Source organism: Xyrauchen texanus, chromosome 34 (genome assembly GCF_025860055.1).
Source record: "Xyrauchen texanus isolate HMW12.3.18 chromosome 34, RBS_HiC_50CHRs, whole genome shotgun sequence".
NCBI classification, from domain to species: Eukaryota; Metazoa; Chordata; class Actinopteri; order Cypriniformes; family Catostomidae; genus Xyrauchen; species Xyrauchen texanus.
The window spans coordinates 24655407-24678263 of record NC_068309.1 but is presented as its reverse complement, the minus strand read 5'-3'; the positions used below and the strand labels follow the sequence as shown (position 1 = coordinate 24678263).

Here is a 22857-nt window from a genome sequence, read left to right as displayed (position 1 = left end):
TGGTCTTTCTACCATCTCAACAGCATTGTAATGAATTTCATACGTTTGTCCGTTTCCAATATTGACCAGTTTATCTTGTGATCACGACCGATTTTTCTCGCCCTCAGTAATTAACCTGTTTATCATCATGTATTTAGCCTTCATCTAGTTTTAATATCCCGAATATTGGGTCAAAAGACAAAAAAATTGTCTATATCAACACAGTAGAGGTCGTACCACGTTTGCAGGGTAACAATTTACTTGTGGTAGTGGTTAAGATTCGGCGTTCACATGCTGTCGTGGTCCCATTCCTGGTCAGAGAACTCATAATTTTTCATGTATAATTAGTGTCATATTTTTTAATAATTGCATGAGGAACATTGCAGTGCAACAACAATCAGGCATACACAGTATATATCTTTAAAAAATGATTATTTGTTGGTTTCCTTAACGGTGTAACGCCGCTCTAAATCTGCAACGTCAAACACCACAAACATGAGAAAAGCAATCAGGAAGAGCGCGCAATAAGCCTGCTCTCACACGCGCAAGTGGAAGTGCATGTCAGAATAAACTGAGAGCTGTCAGTGCGCTTGATTCACATCTTCAAGTGAAATACAGGGAAGGTAAGTCAATGGAACTGCAGGCTACCTGCAATCTGTTTTCTTTGTTACGTTGCTGCTCGTGTCGTGTGCACGAATGGGTTTGACTGCTGCCAGATGATAGTTTTAAAAGACAATAATATACTAATAAGTAACAAAAAGCCCTGGGTTCTTCAACACTATGTAATTGAATAACATCATAGTTTCTGGCGTTTACGTTGTGCGTAGGCCTACATACGATTTAACTTGCGTGGTTGAGGACTTTGATTATTGTTTAAACTTTTGAAAAGACTGGGGAAATGTGATTGAAACTGTTACTGTTTTTTATTTATTTTTTAGATGGAAGGCGGATATTTATTTATTTCATTTTTTGCAAATGCTGTATAGTATTTACAATTCAAATACTGAATGCTGTTTTTGTCAGCTTCATATGCAAACATTTGCAAATAACGGCCACGAGAATTCTAAAGATCACGATGACTCGTAAAAAATAAACAAAGGATGAACTGAATACTAAAACAAATATTTTGTAATTTAATGATAAAAAAAATCTATTAAAAGATGCGAACTTTGTCGTAATGTATTTTATATAGTTAGAAAAGCCTACATTAGAGAGAGAGAGAGAGAGAGAGAGTGTGTGTGTGTGTGTGTGTGTGAGCGTGTATTTATCACTTTGTGGGGACCAAATGTCCCCATAAGAATAGTAAAACCCGAAATTTTTGACCTTGTGGGGACATTTTGTCGGTCCCCATGAGGAAAACAGCTTATAAATCATACTAAATTGTGTTTTTTGAAAATGTAAAAATGCAGAAAGTTTTCTGTGAGGGTTAGGTTTAGGGGTAGGGTTAGGTTTAGGGGATAGAATATAAAGTTTGTACAGTATAAAAACCATTATGTCTATGGAAAGTCCCCATAAAACATGGAAACACTACGTGTGTGTGTGTGTGTGTGTGTGTGTGTGTGTGTGTGTGTGTGTGTGTGTGTGTGTGTGTGTGTGTGAGCGTGTATTTATCACTTTGTGGGGACCAAATGTCCCCATAAGAATAGTAAAACCCGAAATTTTTGACCTTGTGGGGACATTTTGTCGGTCCCCATGAGGAAAACAGCTTATAAATCATACTAAATTGTGTTTTTTGAAAATGTAAAAATGCAGAAAGTTTTCTGTGAGGGTTAGGTTTAGGGGTAGGGTTAGGTTTAGGGGATAGAATATAAAGTTTGTACAGTATAAAAACCATTATGTCTATGGAAAGTCCCCATAAAACATGGAAACACTACGTGTGTGTGTGTGTGTGTGTGTGTGTGTGTGTGTGTGTGTGTGTGTGTGTGTGTGTGTGTGTGTGTGTGTGTGTGTGTGTGTGTTGCTTGTCAGACTGTACGATATGAACGCATTGATATCACCTTGGCACACTGTGCGACATTATGTCTGGACTGCACCGTACACATCATAATGGACTGTGGTCCCAATCAGGGATGGACAGGGGCGTCAGTAGACCCCTTTTACTGGGGCACGTACCCCAGTAAAATCTCAAGTTTGAGTTTTAACAATTGACTTTATTTGTCAGTACATTCATAGATAGATAATCCCAGAAAAAATGTATCTATCTAAATGCAATGCAGTAACCCACCCAGCAGTTTAACCGAAAACACAAATCTGATGCATGCGCGGAGAATGCCTGTGCGCTTGCTATAACCAAAGCCACTGCAGCACGCACAGCCACACACACAAGTCCAGGGGCTGGTTGCACCAGATACGTAAATTACAACTTAGCCTAGCTGTGGCATAAAAGGGCACAAAGTCACAACCATTTAAAAGTCACAAAGTCACAAAGTCCATGTTCTCATTCTGTTTACGCCAAATTCTGACTCTACCATCTGAATGTCTCAACAGAAATCGAGACTCATCAGACCAGGCAACATTTTTCCAGTCTTCAACTGTCCAATTTTGGTGAGCTCTTGCAAATTGTAGCCTCTTTTTCCTATTTGTAGTGGAGATGAGTGGTACCCGGTGGGGTCTTCTGCTGTTGTAGCCCATCCGCCTCAAGGTTGTGTGTGTTGTGGCTTCACAAATGCTTTGCTGCATACCTCGGTTGTAACGAGTGGTTATTTCAGGCAAAGTTGCTCTTCTATCAGCTTGAATCAGTCGGCCCATTCTCCTCTGACCTCTAGCATCAACAAGGCATTTTCAGCCCACAGGACTGCCGTATACTGGATGTTTTTCCTTTTCACACCATTCTTTGTAAACCCTAGAAATGGTTGAGCAGTGAAAATCCCAGTAACTGAGCAGATGTTGAAATACTCAGACCGGCCCGTCTGGCACCAACAACCATGCCACGCTCAAAATTGCTTAAATCACCTTTCTTTCCCATTCTGACATTCAGTTTGGAGTTCAGGAGATTGTCTTGACCAGGACCACACCCCTAAATGCATTGAAGCAACTGCCATGTGATTGGTTGATTAGATAATTGCATTAATGAGAAATTGAACAGGTGTTCCTAATAATCCTTTAGGTGAGTGTATATGATGATGTTGGCATTTACAAGAGAGACAAAAAAACTTACTTTAACTCTTCAGCATGAAACCATTTAAACGGTGCAGTTTTCATCCGGTGTCAAGTGTCAACATATACAAAATGTATAAGATATTAAAATAAATAAATGTCTATTTTTCCAGCCTGTTGAATTAGCATTTATTTATCACCCCTTGAAACATTTCCTATATATTGTTATTTACACAGGGCAAATATACTATTTATTAAATCTACTTTTATTACGTATCATATTTTAATGGGGATATAATTTATTACCGCTGAGAGTTACACGAGCAGACAAGGTTTGAACATCAACCGTAGCAAGATAAAACTGAAATTCAAGGCTTTTTAACACTTCTGTGTACAAATATGAAGGCTGTTTATTGGATCGATACAGGTAAACGTCATTATGCATCTACGCATCACTTTATGGAGAGTTTACGTACTACTAGTAAAGTCTTCCATTTAGAACAGTTGGTGTGACCAAATTAAGCACTGACTTAGGGCTTACTAGTTAGTTTGTAAATTTGTGTGAACTTTACGTCCTAACTTACGTGAGAATTTATGCACAGCTGGTGCAACCCTACCCAGGTATCGGCACGTAAGTCAGAATTGAGGTAGGCTATGAAAACATGATGAAGTAAGTTTCTCAGTTGGTTCGCTGGCCTTTTCTGCATATGCGCCATTTTGTGGTCCGTTCTGCATAATGCAGCGGTTGAGCCAATTATGGCTGCTGTATGCTAATTACCTAGTGACTAAAAAGGACAATATTTTGGCTTGTTTTGAGTTGCAAGTAAACTTAATGAGTTTCAAACGTCAGTTTAAACTTACACCTATATGTTAGCTCGCTAGTTATTAATTTATAGAAATGACACTTCAGCATTTATCACATTTAGAGATAGCTCAGCTAGTTTTGCAAGCTAGCAACTAAACTCAGTCAGTTTAGCTACAAACTCTATGATCATTCTGAGACCTTTTTTATTAAAAAGCCATCTGAGGCCATTTTGTCTGATGTTGGATAATGCAATTCCATAGACTTATACTTGACAGAGGTTTTCCTGATGTGTAATGTGTAATATAGAAGAATGCAAATGCGCAACAAAGTTTTCTCCGGTTTTGTTATTTGCGTATACAGAATGCATTTTATGCCGTAAAACATGTTGAGAATGTTCATGTACAGTATGTTGAAGATACTTAAATATATCTTTAAGTAATCTTCCGGACTGCCCACCGGGAAAAGTCCCGGTTTCCCCAATGGCCAGTCCGGCCCTGGTCCCAATCGTTCCGATCAGTGAACGTGACTCACGTTATGGGAGCGTTGGTGAGATTTGACTGCGTTGGAGGAACATTGTTTTTTTCTTTTTCTGAATGTCAGAATATCAGCAGACATCCCACCTCTCCCGGAAGTTCCGGGAGTCTCCCGCATATTGATAGCGGTTCCATGACGCCCGCAAATTATATTTAATATCCCTGAAATCGAGATTTTTTAGAGCGAGAGAGAGAGAGACCAGATAATTTATAATAATAGATGTGCTTAAGAGATACTGAAAGAGCGAGTGACAAGAAGTAGCGAGATCGTATCCTGATTTGTCTCTCTTCCGCTAACTTGACCTATCAGTTTTATCTGCCAGCGGACTTCTCTCTCTCTCTCTCTCTCTCTCTCTCTCTCTCTCTCTCTCTCTCTCTCTCTCTCTCTCTCTCTCTCTCTCCAGTTCATCCATCAGTTCAGCGTGTAGCCTACCACTGTAGTTCAGTAACACTGTGTACTGCAGAATTGGCAGAGTGTCCAAAAAAAGAAAAAGACCTTACAAGACTCACACCAGACTACTCTAAAGTGACAGTTTTGCTCGCTACACCGTTTGCAACAGCGACTTTTCGATAGTAACAGGGTGGGTTAAATGATTGTAAAATGCTGAGGTGAGTTTAACATGTGTCATTCGATAGCTAACATGATTTAAACAAGCTATCCAGCTGCTAAGGAGCTACTCTATTGAACCAATTGAGTAGGCGTCAACCAACTTGATGATGCCAAACATATTAAGTAGGCTTACATATTTTAATGTCACATTTTCTGTATATAGACACCTTGGTTTACAGATTTGACAAAATCACTAAACAAAGTATTACATAAGACAATATAATAAGGATACACCTTATGCTTTTATTTCTTTTAGGATCCACAGCATATTAGGGAGGCTAAGTGCAGGGAAGACTGCTCAAGTATTTCACAGTTCTTTTCAGCAGAAAACCAAAGTCTGACAGAGAAGGTCACTAGAGCTGAAGTGTACTTTACATCTTTAGTTGTTGAGCGTAACCTGCCATTCCAGGTGTGTAAGCACACAGGCAAATTATTCAGGAAAATTTTTCTATATTCAGAAATAGCAGGAAACTATTCCTGTTCTTTAACCAAGACCGCAGCTATTGTGAACATGGCACTGGAACCTGAATATTCATCCGGACAGAAAAAAGGGTAGATGAAAGCAACGGTATCATGTGTGAGAAGGAATGTGACATTACATCCAGGTACAATAAAAATCATTGCCAGTGTGCAATGATGCCAAAGCTGAAAACATATTCAACTGCATTGAATCATTCATGCATGACAAAGGCCTTGAATGTTCTAATTGTGTTGGATTTAGCAGTGACAACTGCAATGTGATGATTGGCAAAAACAACTCTGTCTTATCAAGAGTGAAAGCACAGGCCCCTCATATTTACAGCGTTGGCTGTCCAAGTCACCTGGTTAACATTTGTGCCAAAACTGCTGCTAAGGAGCTCTCAATGTCACCTGAAATGTTCCAAATGAAGAGAAGACCTAAAACAGTTTCAAGAGTTCTGCAATGTTGCCCAGCAGAGAGAACAAAAGCCTTGTCCTACATGCTGGCTTTCTTTAGGAAAAGGTTTAAACCATCAGCTTCAAGCATGGCCAGCCTTTATTTCATATTTTGAGTCAAAGAGTGAGAATCCGAAGCCAATTTAGAAGAGGCTGAAAGACCCCCAAATGAAAATATACACAATCTTTCTCCATGATGTCACACAAGGTTGCTAAGCGAGGAAGCACAAGAGATCCCCTATAACAAGACAAAGCAGTTCTTCAAAGATGCTAGAGCATTCTGTCAGGAGCTTTCAAAAAATCTTGGAGAAGTTCCCAATGAGAGACCAAAACTTGAAAATTCTGTCAGTGGTCAATACAGAGAGCCAAGATAAGGTGAATCCAGAGCTGATTTTGACTTTGGCAGAGAGATTTCCAAATGGGGTCAAGGCAGATGCCAGAGAACAGCTCCAGTGAGCTTTGAGATGATGTTGCAGGGGCGGTGGAGCTACCACCCTGAAATGAGTTTTTTCAGGATGGGATGTCTGCATTAGCATTTCCGTTGCTCCAATACCACTCAATCACGAGCATAGTAAAACATGTAAAAAGAAAGGTGGATTTTGTCAAATAGGCCTATAATAAGACAGCCTGATCACAAATACAGAAAATTACAGATGTTGAGAATGAACTTGAGTGCGGGAGGTAGCCTATAATGATATTCATTGTGGAAATAAAAAGACTTGTGGCCTGAAAAATGACAAACTTCTCCGTTCACAATGGAGAAAACAAAAAACGTGGGTTATAGTACGTCTTTCTCCTCTTTTTGTTTAGTATAGGCAGGGTTGGGGAGTAACGGAATATAACGTACATGTAATAATACATGTAACGGGAATACGTATTTAAAATATTAGTAACTGTTATTCCACTACAGTTACAATTTAAATCATTGGTAATTATAATACAGTTCAAAATTTATTTTGATTACTGAAGAGATTAATTAGCATTTTATTGTCATATGTTTCATTTAATATTTAGACCTTTCAGAGGGTAAACATTTATACATATAAATGATGTGATCCAAAGTGCATTTGAACAGCAGTGAAACAATTTCTTATGATGTGTTATATTCATACGAGCAGACAGAGAAGTAAGTTTGAAGTAAATTTGGAGCAGAAGAAATATAAATAAATATTGTGTAAATTGTCAGCTTTATGCTAAGCTAAAATACTATTACTAGCCATTTTACACACACGTTACCAGACACGATCATATTTATTTATCAAGAAAATTGACGTTGGATCATAATTTCTTTTTTTCAAGAGCAATTTGATTAATCTTGTTTTAGAAGCAACACTGCATAATATATTTTAGGTTTTTCAGAGAATGTGTTTTTAACATATTTTATAGTCAAAACAAGTGAAAAAATCTACCAGTGCTGAAGAAGTAATCCCATGTATTTAGATTACATTACTGACCTTTAGGAATCTAACGTAATACTTTACATATTACATTTTATAGCATGTATTCTGTAATCTGTAGCTGAATACACTTCAAAAAGTAACCCTCCCAAACCTGCCTATAGGCCACGAAGTTTCATATAGGCTGATTAAAGGCTATCGTGCTTGCAAATTCCCTATGGATAATGCACAAGCACGACATAGATTTCATTGTGTCTGCTGATTTTAATTAACAAGTCCCATAAATACTTACATAAATAATTTAAATTTATATAAATAATTTACAAATAAATAATTTACATATATATATATAAATGGTAGTGGTGTAAACCTGTGTAAAAAATGCATGTTAGATGTAAAGAATGTCTGGTTTTTTTTTTTCTTTTGTAAGCTCTGCCTTTATTTATTTCAGGGAATAATGCTTTAATTTTATATAAAAAAATAAAAAAAAAGAAGAAAACTATTGAAAGAGCTTGAGTAGAGTGATAACTGGGCAAAAATGTTGCTATAGTGGTGCAAACATGAAGCAGGTTTCTTTTTTAAGTGAATTGGGTTGCGAGAGAGGAGTGGAATATCTAATCTGGCCGTCGTAATAGCAGTCACACTATACGGCTGCGATGCAAAATTTCTGGTACTGCCAGAACTTCGTCAGAGGCTAAAGATCATCGCAAAGGCTATTAATCAGCAGTAGTTGAACATGTCACACTAAACGTTGTAAGACTGCCGATTTTGCCCTACAACAAGAGAAATTCTTTATAATTCCCGAAATTACTCTCAGAAACGTACAACGTGCAACAGGCTTTAAAGCAATGCTGTTATTTGCTATTAACATAATATGTTCATATTTTTAGTGTATGCTTATAAACACTCACTTATACACTCACTGTGGTCCTAATAATGTGCCTGATGTGGTTTTCTGCTGTTGTTGCCCATCCACCTCAAGGTTCGACGTGTGCATTCTGAGATGCTATTCTGCTCACTACAATTGTACAGTGAGTGGTTATCTGAGTTACCATAGCCTTTCTGTCAGCTCAAACCAGTCTGGGCATTGTTTTATGTACCTCAGTGCATCTTTATCTTTAGCTGGTTTTAACATGTCTGTTTCTATTGATACGTTTATTTGAATATTACCTACATGCAAAAAAACAAACAAAAAAAAAAAATCCTTTTGTTTTCCATTTGCAGAGACAGCTGCCCCCGTATCTGGTTTCTAATTATTTTGTATTCCCTTACTAATTTTATTTATTTATTGCTTTGTTCTCTTTGTGTTTGCAGTGTTTATTTTTAATGGACCACAAACATTAACTTGAGTACCGTTTTCATCCAACTCTTATAAGTCATTAATTCATTTAATTAGTAGTCTTGACTCTCTGGAACACTGTTCATATGCTGTGAATGTAATAGTGTGACTTTTCAGGTTTATTCTGGGCTTGGTGCTTCTGGCTAACAAAAATATTTTCATTCATAGGTCTGTCATTTTAATGCTTGGGAACTCCACGCTGAGCCAAATGGATGAGTTTCATGTGACTATTCGAACGACAGCATCTCCTTCCTCAGGGACATATGGCACCGTTTGGATATCTTTGATAGGTACTCTGTGCGAGAGCCCTTCAGTCAGAGTAGATCCAGATCAACATCGTCTCCTGCCAGGCTCGGTGAATCATTCACTTTATTAGAAAATAATAATTATTACATCTCTGAACATAGATGAAAAACCGTTTTTTTAAAGTGATTGTTCACACTAAAACGAAAAATCTATCTCAGTTATAGTGCAGTAATCCAGCATGGATGCATGCAATTGTTGTGCTTTTTTTATGAGACAGGCCTGTACCATTGTGGTCAAGCCTAAAGAGCAAGTTGGCAAAGTGGTTCTGCTAAAACTGCGTCTTGAGGCTCGTCCTGGTTTTCCAGACCTGGATTGGCACTGTCAGAATGTGCAGTTGAGACGTAGTTCAGAGGATCCTGAGGTGGAGGTTTTTCCTTGCCATAAATGGATCCGAACTGCAGATGGTAATGTTGAGCTTCGCAATGAGAAAGGTGACTTGACAAAGAGACAGTAATGCCATATGAATTAATAAGAACATATTACTAGTTTGTGTTATTTGAAATAAGTTTATTAATCTCTCTGACTACTCTTTTAGTGTGTCTGAAGAAGGGGGAGACATTGGCAATCTTAAAAGATCACAGGGAGAAGGAACTCCACAATAAACAGCAGTTCATCAGGTATACCATTTTATCAGGGTGTTTATCAGGTTGTTCAACACTCACAATTACTTCCTAGTCCTCCCCTCTTTTTTAAATGTTTTGTGAAAGCAAATTTTTAACAGCTAACAAAGATTTTATTAAATTGTTTTGTTTGTAGGTGGGGCACATTTACTGAAGGTGGCCCTCATTGTGTAGACATGTCCAGTGTGGAAGCTCTAAGCCCTAACTTGAGTTCCGTCCGTCAGCGGTAGGTTTAACTTTTTTAACTATCTAAATATAAGGTTGTTATTTATTAGTTCTTATCTTTGACATTCTAATCTGAATTGAATTTGACAATGAGATATTTTCACTCTGCTTTTATGTCAGCCCAAGCACCACCACACACTATCTGATGGGTTTTATTGAAAGAAGATCTTGGAGTAATCTGCAGGAACTTGATACATTCTTCTTTTTCAATGCAAGGGAGAACACCACTGCCAGTATGCCAAATAAAACATGTATCACAAATACATAGCCGCAATATGCACTATATGGCCAAAAGTTTGTGTTTAACCAAATGCCACAACCATATGTGCTTGTTTTTGTTTTTTTTTTTTTTTTGTAATTAATGTTTTTTATTGGTTCAAAGAAAAAACACAACAGATAGAAACACAACGCATACACACCGAATCAACATTTAACTTTTAAGCCCCACTAATATCATTCCCCAAACACCAACCCCACCCTAACCCCCAATGAACTCCCCCATGGTCACATAAAATAATACGCACACAAACAAACAAACCAAATATGTAAATAAAATATATAATAAAAATACACTCACCTAAAGGATTATTAGGAACACCATACTAATACTGTGTTTGACCCCCTTTCGCCTTCAGAACTGCCTTAATTCTACGTGGCCTTGATTCAACAAGGTGCTGAAAGCATTCTTTAGAAATGTTGGCCCATATTGATAGGATAGCATCTTGCAGTTGATGGAGATTTGTGGGATGCACATCCAGGGCACGAAGCTCCCGTTCCACCACATCCCAAAGATGCTCTATTGGGTTGAGATCTGGTGACTGTGGGGGCCATTTTAGTACAGTGAACTCATTGTCATGTTCAAGAAACCAATTTGAAATGATTCGAGCTTTGTGACATGGTGCATTATCCTGCTGGAAGTAGCCATCAGAGGATGGGTACATGGTGGCCATAAAGGGATGGACATGGTCAGAAACAATGCTCAGGTAGGCCGTGGCATTTAAACGATGCCCAATTGGCACTAAGGGGCCTAAAGTGTGCCAAGAAAACATCCCTCACACCATTACACCACCACCACCACCAGCCTGCACAGTGGTAACAAGGCATGATGGATCCATGTTCTCATTCTGTTTACGCCAAATTCTGACTCTACCATCTGAATGTCTCAACAGAAATCGAGACTCATCAGACCAGGCAACATTTTTCCAGTCTTCAACTGTCCAATTTTGGTGAGCTCTTGCAAATTGTAGCCTCTTTTTCCTATTTGTAGTGGAGATGAGTGGTACCCGGTGGGGTCTTCTGCTGTTGTAGCCCATCCGCCTCAATTTTGTGTGTGTTGTGGCTTCACAAATGCTTTGCTGCATACCTCGGTTGTAACGAGTGGTTATTTCAGGCAAAGTTGCTCTTCTATCAGCTTGAATCAGTTGGCCCATTCTCCTCTGACCTCTAGCATCAACAAGGCATTTTCAGCCCACAGGACTGCCGCATACTGGATGTTTTTCCTTTTCACACCATTCTTTGTAAACCCTAGAAATGGTTGTGCGTGAAAATCCCAGTAACTGAGCAGATTGTGAAATACTCAGACCGGCCCGTCTGGCACCAACAACCATGCCACGCTCAAAATTGCTTAAATCACCTTTCTTTCCCATTCTGACATTCAGTTTGGAGTTCAGGAGATTGTCTTGACCAGGACCACACCCCTAAATGCATTGAAGCAACTGCCATGTGATTGGTTGATTAGATAATTGCATTAATGAGAAATTGAACAGGTGTTCCTAATAATCCTTTAGGTGAGTGTACATAATTAAACTAAACTTCTCTCTCCCCATTGCTTCCCTGAGAGTCCCCCAAAACTGCCAACTACCTAACCCACTTTCTGAAAAGCAAGTCCCCAAACCCCAGCATTCTACCTACCACCTCCTCAAAAGCTGCCACCCTCCCCATCTCCGCACACCACTCCAGAAATTATGGCACTCCGTCCGACTTTCAACCCCTTAAAATAATTTGTCTGCCAATCATACTACTGAGAACCCAATTTCTTATATATTTGTCCCCCAAATTTATGACTGCCCCATCGCCCAAAAAAACTAAGTCTGGGGCAAAGTAAAATTTGAGTGCCCAAAACGTCACACAAATAACTCTAAACCTGCAACTAAAAATCTTAGATTTTAACACACCCCCAAAAGACATGGGTTGTGTCTCCAACTTCTGACTGGCATCACCAGCAGGTGGGAGTGTCTTTAAGATCAAGCCTATATAGTCTAGAGGGGGTCCAATAAAATATATGTAAAATCTTAAATTGCATAAGGCGAACCCTTGCATCTCTAGATGCAGACTTGACATTTTTTTGTATCCTAGCCCACACTCCTTCCTCCAATACCAAGTTTAAATATTTAAATATTGTTTAAATATATACCGAATGCATAATAATAAAACAAAATCTTGGGTAGGCCTAGGCCACCTTTGTCAATTGGCCTATGTAACTTGTTGAAATCTGATCTGGGATGTTTACCATTCCAAATAAAGGACTTCGCTATGCTATCAAATTGCTTGAAATAAGAGAGGGGGACATCTGCAGGGATAGATTGTAGCAGGTAGTTTAATTTTGTAATGCAATTAATTTTAATAACATTAACCTTGCCAATCATAAATGTAATGAAGCCCACCTGCCCACATCGCTCTAAAACCTTTTTAGTAAGGGAACAAAATTAACTCTTAGCTAAATCACACAAATTAGCTGGGAATAAAATCCCCAAATACTTAATGCCCTGTTTGGGCCTCTGGAATATTCCTAGCTGGAATATTACTGGGCAGTACACTGTCAGAGCCAAAGCTTTGGATGTAGACCAATTGACTCTGAGAAGTAACCTGAGAACTTTTATATACTAAACTAATAATTCTGTGGAGGCAAGGCATAGATCTAATGGGGTCAGAGACGAATAATAAAATATAATCTGCATAAAGCAAAAGCTTATGCACCACACCTCCTGCCATCACCCCAGGAAAATCATCCTCCTTTCTTATCTCAGCTGCTAATGGTTCCAGGACAAGACAGAACAATAATGGGGAGAGAGGGCAACCCTGCCGGGTGCTATCTCAAGTAAAATAAATCTGAAATTAATCCATTTGTTTGCACCGCAGCTACCATGTTTCTATAAACTAACTTAATCCATCCAATAAAAATCCCTTACATTTCCAAAATCTTTAAAAGATAATCCCATTGAACCATATAAAACGCCTTTTTGGCATCAAGTGAGATTGATCAGACTCCGGTCGCTGCTTTCTCCACTGACCACATGATATTGATGAAACACCTAATGTTATCAGAATAGCTGAGGCCCCGAATAAACCCCACCTGATCGATATATATATATATAAGAGATTTACTTGAGCAGTTAGCCAGAATTTTTGACAAAATTTAAATGTCTAGCTGGATCAGGGAAATTGGACAATAACACTTACAATCGCTTGGATCTTTGTCCTTTTTAAGAATCAGACTGATCTGGTCTTGTGTCATTGTTGGTGGAAGCTTTCCATTCTGTAATGATTCTGTATAAACTTCTAGCAAAAGTGGAGCCAGTTCTGTAGCATAAGATCTAAAAAATTCAGCAGCAAAGCCATCTGGCCCCGGAGCCTTAAGGCAAGGCCTTAATTACCTCGTCAAGTTCCTCGAAGTTTATCTCAGAATCAAGATAATTTTTTTTGCTCAGTCATCAGTTTAGGGAGTTCTAATGGTTCCACAAAGTTTCTAATATCTTCATCAGTAGACGAAGATGTGAAACTATAAAAATCAAGATATAATTCTTTAAAAGCATTATTAATATCAATGGCAGAGTTAAAAATAAAATTCACCACCAGCAGATTTCACTGAGGGAATGGTAGAAAAAGACTCTCTCTGCTTTATATATCTAGCTAAAAGCTTCCCTGCTTTGTCCCCTGACTTAAATATGACTGTCTTGCCCTAAATAAACAAAACTCCACATTCTGTGACAAAACAGTACTATATCTGTATTTCATTTGGGTGAATCAAGGCCATCAGATAACATTTGGTGCTTCAGTTCTGTCTCTGTAATATTTTCTTCCAACTCCACGAGTTACTTGTGCTTTGGATTTTTGGATGAATCAGGCATACAGTATGATCCGGCCCCTAAGAACCACCTTAAGTGCCTCCCAAGCCACGCCCACAGAGGATACTGAGAACCAGCTGGTCTCAGTATAAACATTGATTTCAACCTTTAACATTTGTTCAAAATCAGGATTTTGCAAAAGAGATATATTAAAGCACCAACTATATGAGTTATTTTTCTCCAAATGTGGCAACACTTTTAAATTCACCACTGCGTGATCTGAGACCAAGATTTTTGCACATCCTGTGAAGTGTCAATGTTGCTCTGGGAGGCGTGCATACTTTTGCATCACTATGATCAAGGACTGAGTCCATCAATAGATTAAAGTCTCCTCTCAATATTATATCATGAGGGTGCCAGCAGCTTGCAGCATCCCTTCAAGATCTATAAAAAAGCCCTGATCATCAGCGTTAGGTGTGTAAATATTAGCCAAAATCAACCTTTGCCACTGAATTTCTGCTAAAACAATAATGACTCTTCCTAATTTCTCTTTAATCTGTTTGAGACATTTGAATTGTAGATTCTTATTTATCAGTGTACTAACTCCCCTGCTCTTACTTGAGCCAGCACTAAAGAAGATATGTCCACCCCGTATTTTCCCAAATTGTTCAGCTTCCTGTGGGGAAAAATGTGTTTCTGGAAGGAACAGTATATCATATTTCTTACATTTAAGAAAATAATTAACCTTCCTTCTTTTTATGGGGTCCCCCAACCCATTTACTTTCCACGTGGAGAGACACAATCTACTCATATTTACATTTGACATTATTACATATTAGAAAATATAGATTGTGTGTTAAAATAAAATTATAAAGACCACATTCCAACATTAGTGCCACAGTCAGAACCCAAACTTCCCCCAGAACCAAACAAAATGAAAAAAGTGTGCAATAACCCGCAGACGACAGTGCCAACCGTCGTCCATCCCTCTAAACTCAAACAGTCCATGTACACCTATGAGAGCCCCCACAACAATTTAGCCGTGTGATTGCACAAGTCCGGTTCTTCTGTACAGATTTGAATACAGACTGAATTACATAACAGAAAATAATCTATAAAACAAACTCCAGCCAATAGGCAGGATAAACACAAAGAATGTGTAGATTAATTCACAAAACTGTCTCGAACAAAACAGATTCCAATAGCAGAACCAGCTCCTAAAAAATAAATAAAAAATAAAGCTGTTCAGTTTCCTTGGACAGTCAAATGAATGTTCGGTGAGCCAACTGTTTCATAAATGCAGCAGATGACCTAATCTTTCCAATGTCCTGCAAAACAAACTCAAGCCAATAGCATGCAAAAGCACAAAGAACGAGCAGATTCATGGTTTACAAATGGTTTACTCACCCCTTTGTCTCAATGAAAGACAATGCTTGGTGTGGGCATGTCAATATTTAGCGGCTATCCTTAGTATCTATTCTTAGTTTGGCCGGAAACATCAGTGCAAAAGCGATCTTCCGAAGAGTAAGGGTTTCTTGTATTCCTTGAATTGATCACATTTCTCTCTCGTTGAATTTGCTATGTCTGGGTACAAGAAAATGCTGTGATTCTTCTAAGAAAGCTTTCCTTTGCTCCTCACGCAACACAAGATCTTTATCGGATGATCTCAGGAATTTGGCCAGAATTGATCGGGCCTGTCTTCCTCAGTGGATCTGCGAGCCAGGACCCTGTGAGCTCGCTCGATTTCCAGTTTATGGCCTGTTATGTCAAGCAGACTCGGGAAGAGCACATCTAGGAATTTCACCATATCTCTGCCTTCTTCATGCTCAGGAATTCCAACAATTTGGATGTTGTTATGCTCTAAATTCTCCAGTTTTTCCCAAACGCATTCCAAATCTATCTTGGTTGCTAGCGGATTAGCAGCTAATTCCCTCTCCGATGACTCCAGATTATCGTTCTGTCTCTCGACATCCCTGATTCTTGTAACAAACTCAGAGAATTTTGTTTCCATCACAGTAATCGATCGATGTATTACAGCAAGATCCAGCAACAACTTTCATCAGCATTACAGACATGTTGGACAATTGATGTTAGAATTTGTCCCACCGCACCGTCCAAATTGAGTCTCTGGTCTGTGTGCCTGTCTGAGGTATTAGCTTGAGCACATAAGTGTCTTTTAATATCTCCAGAGCCCGAGGATTTAGAATTCTTTGCCATGTTGACTTCAAAGAACAGATATGTAGCCGGATGTACTGAATCTCACAGGTTTATGACATATAAATAATAAAAAACTAGCAAAGTGCGCAGAGCTCGCCATTTACACATCCGCTCCTCACATGGCGTCACGTGACTCCTCAACCATATGTGCTTGTTAAACATTTTATTTCCAAATCATTGGCATTATGAGGGGCTCTTTTGTAAAGGCTTTTCACTAGATGTTGGAACGTGGCTGTTGGGATTTGCTCCGATTCAGACACATTATCATCAGAGGCTCTCAGTTGAACTTCACATCAAAGCTGTTCAGTGGGGTTCAGGTCTGGGCAAGTCACGCTCTTCAACAAAGACACATCAGACTAATTAATTTCTTTATGGACCTTGCTTTGTGCACAGAGGCATTGTCATGCTGGAACAGAAAACAGAACATTTCTATAGAATGTCATTGTTTACTATAACAATAAGAATTGTTTTCACTGGAATAAAGGGACTTAGCCAAACCAGTTAATCAGAGGGGGGCATCCACATACTTCAGACTGATCACATTGTGATTTCAGTGACGGAAGTTCCTCAGTTTTGGAGCTGAAATTGGTCTGTGCATACCAAAAATTTAACCACTGCCCCCGGGGGCTGAATTTTGAAGTGCTGTTACCAGTTTGCATGTGAAATGTCCACAATATAATGTAGTTGATTTTTTGGTTGTAAATGATGTAATACAGTCAACAAGAATGAATATTGAATGAACTCTGCTTCCTAACCCAAACCCCAATCTTAAACCTAATTGTAAGTGGAGTAAAAATACAATTTTAGGGCAAAAATGCAGCCTCTGAATTAAGGTTGCACGATATATCGAATTTATTGAAATATTGCAAATGTACATATTGTAATATGCTATCACAGGGGCTTGCAATAACAGAAGGATTTGAATACAGTAACGTTCAAGGCTACGCAGAAAGCAGAGAATAGACTGGGCGTGTGATTGTCACTTGGTGTGTATGTGTGCATCCAGTGTACATAGGCGCTGAAATGGAGCGTGTCACAATTTGAGCATATGTAGCTGTAACGACAAGCGCTTTTGGACATAATTTTTCCAAATAAAAGTCCCACATTAAATTAACAAATTTTTAAATTAAGACGAACCTGATTTACAGTGTAAAAATAAACAGATTATTTTAGGATATCCCACAATATGGTGAAATCAATTTTATATTCATATGCTTTTTACCAAAAAAAAGAAGAATTGGTAAAACTGTACATATTATACATAGTCTATATGTAATTTGGAACAAAAGACAACTGATCTCTGGAATAGATTGTCCTTTTTTATTCCAATAAACTTTAGATTATTTGGGCGTTGGGGTTTCTGATTTTACACGCACAATGATGACGTCATCATAGGGTTATTGTATCACATATCTAATTTTCCAACAACTTATCGCATATCGCATTTTACCTCCATGTCATGCAGCCCTACTCTGAATAATGCTCATCATTGTTTTTGTAAATGCAATTTACTTTCTGGTTTCCATGGGACCAGAAACCATGTCTTAGAGGTTGCTTGCTGACAATAATTCTACAGGGTCTTCAAGGTTGAATTGATGCAACAATGTCAAATATGGGAAATGGCACTTGTCAGTATTTTGGCAGAATGGGGTTGATTTCAAGGTACAAGAACATTCGGAAGCAGCATGTCGATTTTCTGTGTGATCATGTTGCATACTTCTGGCCAGATAGTGTATAATACATGATGTGAAAACCACCTTTTTTACTGCCATGTCTTCACTAGTCAGTTGTATCTTTATTATTTTTAAGTTTTCTTTTCCTTCATTTCTCTTTTAGAATATATTCAGGCCAACTGGAAAGATGATGCGTTCTTTGGATATCAGTGCCTCAATGGCTGCAATCCTCTGTGTATCAGACAGATCAACAACCTACCACCTAACTTGTCTGTCACTTCAGAGATGCTCAGAACTTTTCTGCCAAAGGGGTTATCCCTGGAGCAGGAGTTGGAGGTGGGTGTGCATGTGCAATTTGAAAGACATTTGGGTTTGTCAGGTTGCAACACAATTGTAATTTTTTGTAACTTATATATACCACAGAGAGGACATATATATCTTCTGGATTATGAGGTGCTGGATAAGTTGCCATCTAATACTGTCAATGGAAAACAGACTTACTTGGCTGCTCCCTTATGTCTGTTGCATTACAATCAACATGGAGAGCTAAAGCCCATTGCCATTCAAGTATGGTTTTATAATTCCTCTCTATTGCATTTAGAATGGCTATGTAAGCACCAGTTACATTTTACAGTTTACAGTTAATTTTAGTTACATGCTGCTGATTTTAGGAGAGTTTTCTGTGTAGAAGTTTGTTGTAACTGTTATATTACACTCTTTATGCGTGTGTTATTACAGATTTAGTGAGTATGGCCTCACAATAAATCAGTCCATGAGCTGAAACCAATGACCTGAAATCTGCTTATTTCAGCTTCAACAGGTTCCTGGTCCACAGAATCCTGTGTTCTTGCCCTCTGATCCTACACCTGATTGGTTGTTAGCGAAGATGTGGGTGCGTAATTCAGACTTCCAGATCCATCAGCTACTTTCTCACTTTCTGCGCACTCATCTTTTTGGAGAGGTGTGCTGCACTGCAACACTCAGACAACTTCCAGAGATTCATCCTCTGCACCAGGTACAAACAGAAAAACATCAAGCCATGTTGCAAACAAAGAACAAATTGCCAACATTCTTCTTCTCTAGAAAGTTCACTGAGTTGAGATTTGAGGCTTGAACAGAATATGGGAGACTAGGGCTAGCTGAAAGTTGTCTCAAGTGCTTTTTATCAGTAATTATAAAGTCCACAATAGTCCAATTACAGAAATGTGTGTTTTCTTAATAGCAGTGGTTTTGTATGTTGGTTTCAAACTTCTGCTTCAGAACTGTCTGTTAGAATAATTTAGCATTCTATCATCATATCTTTGCTATAACTTTAGTGTAAATAAGTGAACACAATAAAAATTACTGTACCATACATTTAGGAAAGAGGTTATAATGAAGGTTGAAATGTCTTCTACAATCTACTGTATTTGTCATAAAGGTTAGGTCAGTGATTGTCGTTCAATTTTGGGGGGGAATTACATATATACATTGCAGATGTGTTTTAAATGTTATATATATATAAATTACATTTAAAACACGTGTTTAAGATAAAGAAAAACTTTTTAAAACTGTGTTTAAAAATATAGCTGAAAACCTGGACAATAATATTAAAACAAATCAAAGCTTTTTTTGTAGCCAAAACTTTAAGGTAAATGCCTAAACACAAATTGTACAAAGTACAAAAGTGTGACAACAAGACCTAGTCTCCCCTTTATGAGTAATTTACATTTGCCACTAGACTTGAAGTTTTGTATTCACTGGCTGAATGAATTAATTTGGCCTTTGTTTTTTCAGCTCCTGATGCCCCACATCCGAAGCACACTTCAGATTAACATTCAGGCTAGAGCTACTCTTCTGGCCAAAAATGGTGTTTTTGACAAGGTTGGTAAATTAACTGCCTTAATGGCTGTAAAGGAAGTAAAAGGTCTGCGCTTATATAGCACCTTTTTATTAACCTTAGTGTCCCATTCACCCATTCACACACACTTTCACACTCACACTCATACACCAATGGTGGCAGAGATACCATGCAAGGTGCTAGCCTGCCATTGAGAGCAACTTGGGGTTCAGTGTCTTGCCCAAGGACACTTCGGCATGTGGACTCGTGTGTGCTGGGAATCAAACCGCTAACCCTGCAATTAGTAGCCGACCCGCTCAACCACCTTAGCCACAGCTACCCCAAGTAGGGTTATAGAGCTTCTTTTTTTAAATGCAAGCAAAATTATATTAACTTTATTCTGGTTTGTCTGTAGTCTATAGCCTGTGGTCTGGAGGCAATACCGCTGCTGTTTGCACGAGCAACACAACGTCTACGTTACAGCTCAATGTGTGTGCCAGACGACCTTAGAGAGCGAGGACTTGATACACTGCCCATCTGCTATTACGCACAAGATGCTCTGAGGGTGTGGGATGTACTACACAGGTATATTGAGAAGGTTGATAATGGGATTGAATCAGTATCTGTGTTTCCCATCATTAAATGGATGATGAAATGAAAATTCTCTCATTATTTATTCACCCTCATGTCATCCCAAATGTGTTTGACTTTCTTTCTTCTGAAGAACACAAACAAAATAATATCTCAGCTCTATTGGTTCATACAATGCAAGTGAATGGGTACCAACATTTTAAAGCTCCAGAAAGCACATAAATGTAGCATAAAATGAATCCATAAGACTCCAGTTGTTAAATCCATATCTTCAGAAGTGATATTATTGGTGTGTGTGTGTGAGAAACAAATCAATATTGAAGTCCTTTTAATAAATTCACCTCCCTGCCCAGTAGGTGGCAGTATGCACAAAGAATGTGAATCGCAAAAAACTAAAGAAGAAGAATGTGCAAGTAAATGTGGAGATTGATAGTAAAAAGGGACTTAAATAAGTATCTGTTTCTCACACACACACATATCATGTCATTTATGAAGACATGGATTTAACCACTGGAGTCATATGGATTACTTTTATGCTGCCTTTAGATACTTTTTGGACCTTTATAATGTTGGTACCCATTCACTTGCATTATAACAACCTGCAGAGCTGAGATATTCTTATAAAAATATGTTTTTTTTTTTCAGCAGAAGAAAGAAAGCCATACACAACTCTGATGGCATGAGGATAAGTAACTGATGAGAGAATTTTCATTTTTGGTTGATCTACCCCTTTAATGTGGTAATGAAGTGGTTTGTGTTTGCCATACAGGTTTGTTGCTGGCTGGATTAGATTGTATTACCGTAATGATGAGGACGTCCAACAGGACTGTGAGCTGCAGAATTGGATTAGAGAAATCTTCATGGAGGGATTCCTCGGCCTCACTCACATAGGTTCAACACCCCACCCTAAAACCCACTAATCAGAGAGCTCTACCATACTCTGCATATTTTGTCCATACTATACATAAAAATTCTTGGAGTATGCATTCAGATGTACTATAACAGTCCACGAACAGTCCATGAGGGGCCACGATATCAGTCCTGGCTCACTTGATGCTATGAAAAGAGTACTTTTTATACGAATAGTTCACCCAAAAATTACAAGTATCTCATCATACATATATGCCATCCCAGATGTGTATGAATTTCTTCTTACTACGATTTTTAGAAGAATATTTAAACTCTGCATTCAAAATCCGCTTGTCTTAAAAAGTTCATGACATTTTTGATAACAGTACATCAGAATCCATCTATACAGATATGTCAAATAAAATTATTAAAAAAAACTTCCTTATATTTTCCAGGAATTCCACAGTCTTTTCAGACCACATCTGAAATGTGCAAGTTTATCACCATGATGATCTTCTCCTGCTCAGCACTTCATGCAGCTGTGAACTTCTCTCAGGCATGTGAGGTTTTTAATAAATGGACTGAGCCCTTTATTAAAACAAGGTGTGCTGAGCACTCAGGGATGTCATATAATGCCCATATAGCTAATTCACAGACTGTCAAATCCGCATCATTATGACAAAAGCAATATTCCATCTCATTCAAATTCACTAAACATATGAAGTAACATGTTCCCACTTTCCCCCTCTTTAACTTGCCTCCATATTTAGCTTGATTACAACCTCTGGATACCAAACAGTCCAGCAGCCATGCTACGCCCCCCTCCTCAGACAAAAGGCTCAGTGTCTGAGCAAGAGCTTCTCTCCTTTCTTCCAGAGGTGAACACCTCTTGCCATGTCATTAGTGTCTTGTCCCTGCTGTCAAAGCCTGCCACAGACTATGTGAGTATTAACTGACAGTACACTGTAGATCTACTGATGTCTAGTTTGACATTGTCATTAATTTTATAGCACATCATGCAATTAACTCTATTTGGATTTGTCATCTTGATGGATGGTACTGTAGAATGCTCTTGTAATTCTCATTTAGATATTATTTTATCTTTAGGTCCCCTTGTGCCAATATGGTGAATGGTACTTCCACTGCGATGCAACTCTCAGGCTTGTGGAGGGGGTACAGAAAGAGCTGAGGATGATAACAAAAGATATTACAGAAAGGAACAGCAAGTTGGTGTTGCCTTACACTTACCTGGCCCCAGATTGCATTGAGAACAGTGTTGCTATCTGAGTTCAATTATTAAAACACCGTTCTTTCTTCTTTAAAGGCAGTTTAACTTAAGAAATGTTTTTCTGCATTTCATGGCAATTGTAACCTTGGCTTAATCATTCATCTCATTTTCAGCTATACTTAAATTTAGAGCTTGAAGCTTTGTGTTTCTTAAATGATTGAAGATTGAAACTGGTTTTATATTTCTGTACTCTGTAACTACAATTACATTCCTATCATGCTACAAATAAATGCATAATTTAGTTTCCAAAGAAAACACATATAACACAAAATGTAAGAATAAAATACTGCATAAATGAAGTTTGGTCTGGTCTATCATTTTTTAACCTCTTTGGAAAATGTAAGAAAATATGCCTTTATTGTCACTACCTAATGATAACTTTTTCGGATATTTCTAGACTATGAAGACAAGTGTCAGAAATTAACTTGATCATTTCAGGGCACTATTTGGACTTGATTCTTGGGGATTTTTTTTACAGTGATAACATGTTTTTGTAACTATAGAAAAATACAAAAAAATACTTAATTTAAA

At 38.2% G+C, this 22857-nt stretch overlaps 1 protein-coding gene across 1 annotated transcript; it reads left to right on the top strand.

Annotated features, from left to right (window-relative positions):
- The first annotated feature begins 498 nt into the window (after window positions 1–498).
- On the top strand, window positions 499–22610 carry LOC127628059 (hydroperoxide isomerase ALOXE3-like). The gene is made up of 15 exons (XM_052104724.1): window positions 499–602; window positions 8843–9029; window positions 9198–9411; window positions 9516–9597; window positions 9737–9826; window positions 9946–10058; window positions 17943–18115; window positions 18203–18346; window positions 18591–18794; window positions 19556–19642; window positions 20014–20183; window positions 20959–21080; window positions 21494–21594; window positions 21809–21979; window positions 22146–22610. The coding sequence occupies exons 2-15, from the start codon at window positions 8856–8858 to the stop codon at window positions 22323–22325; spliced, it is 2025 nt and encodes a 674-aa protein (XP_051960684.1). The 5' UTR covers window positions 499–602; window positions 8843–8855; the 3' UTR covers window positions 22326–22610.
- The last annotated feature ends 247 nt before the right edge of the window (window positions 22611–22857 follow it).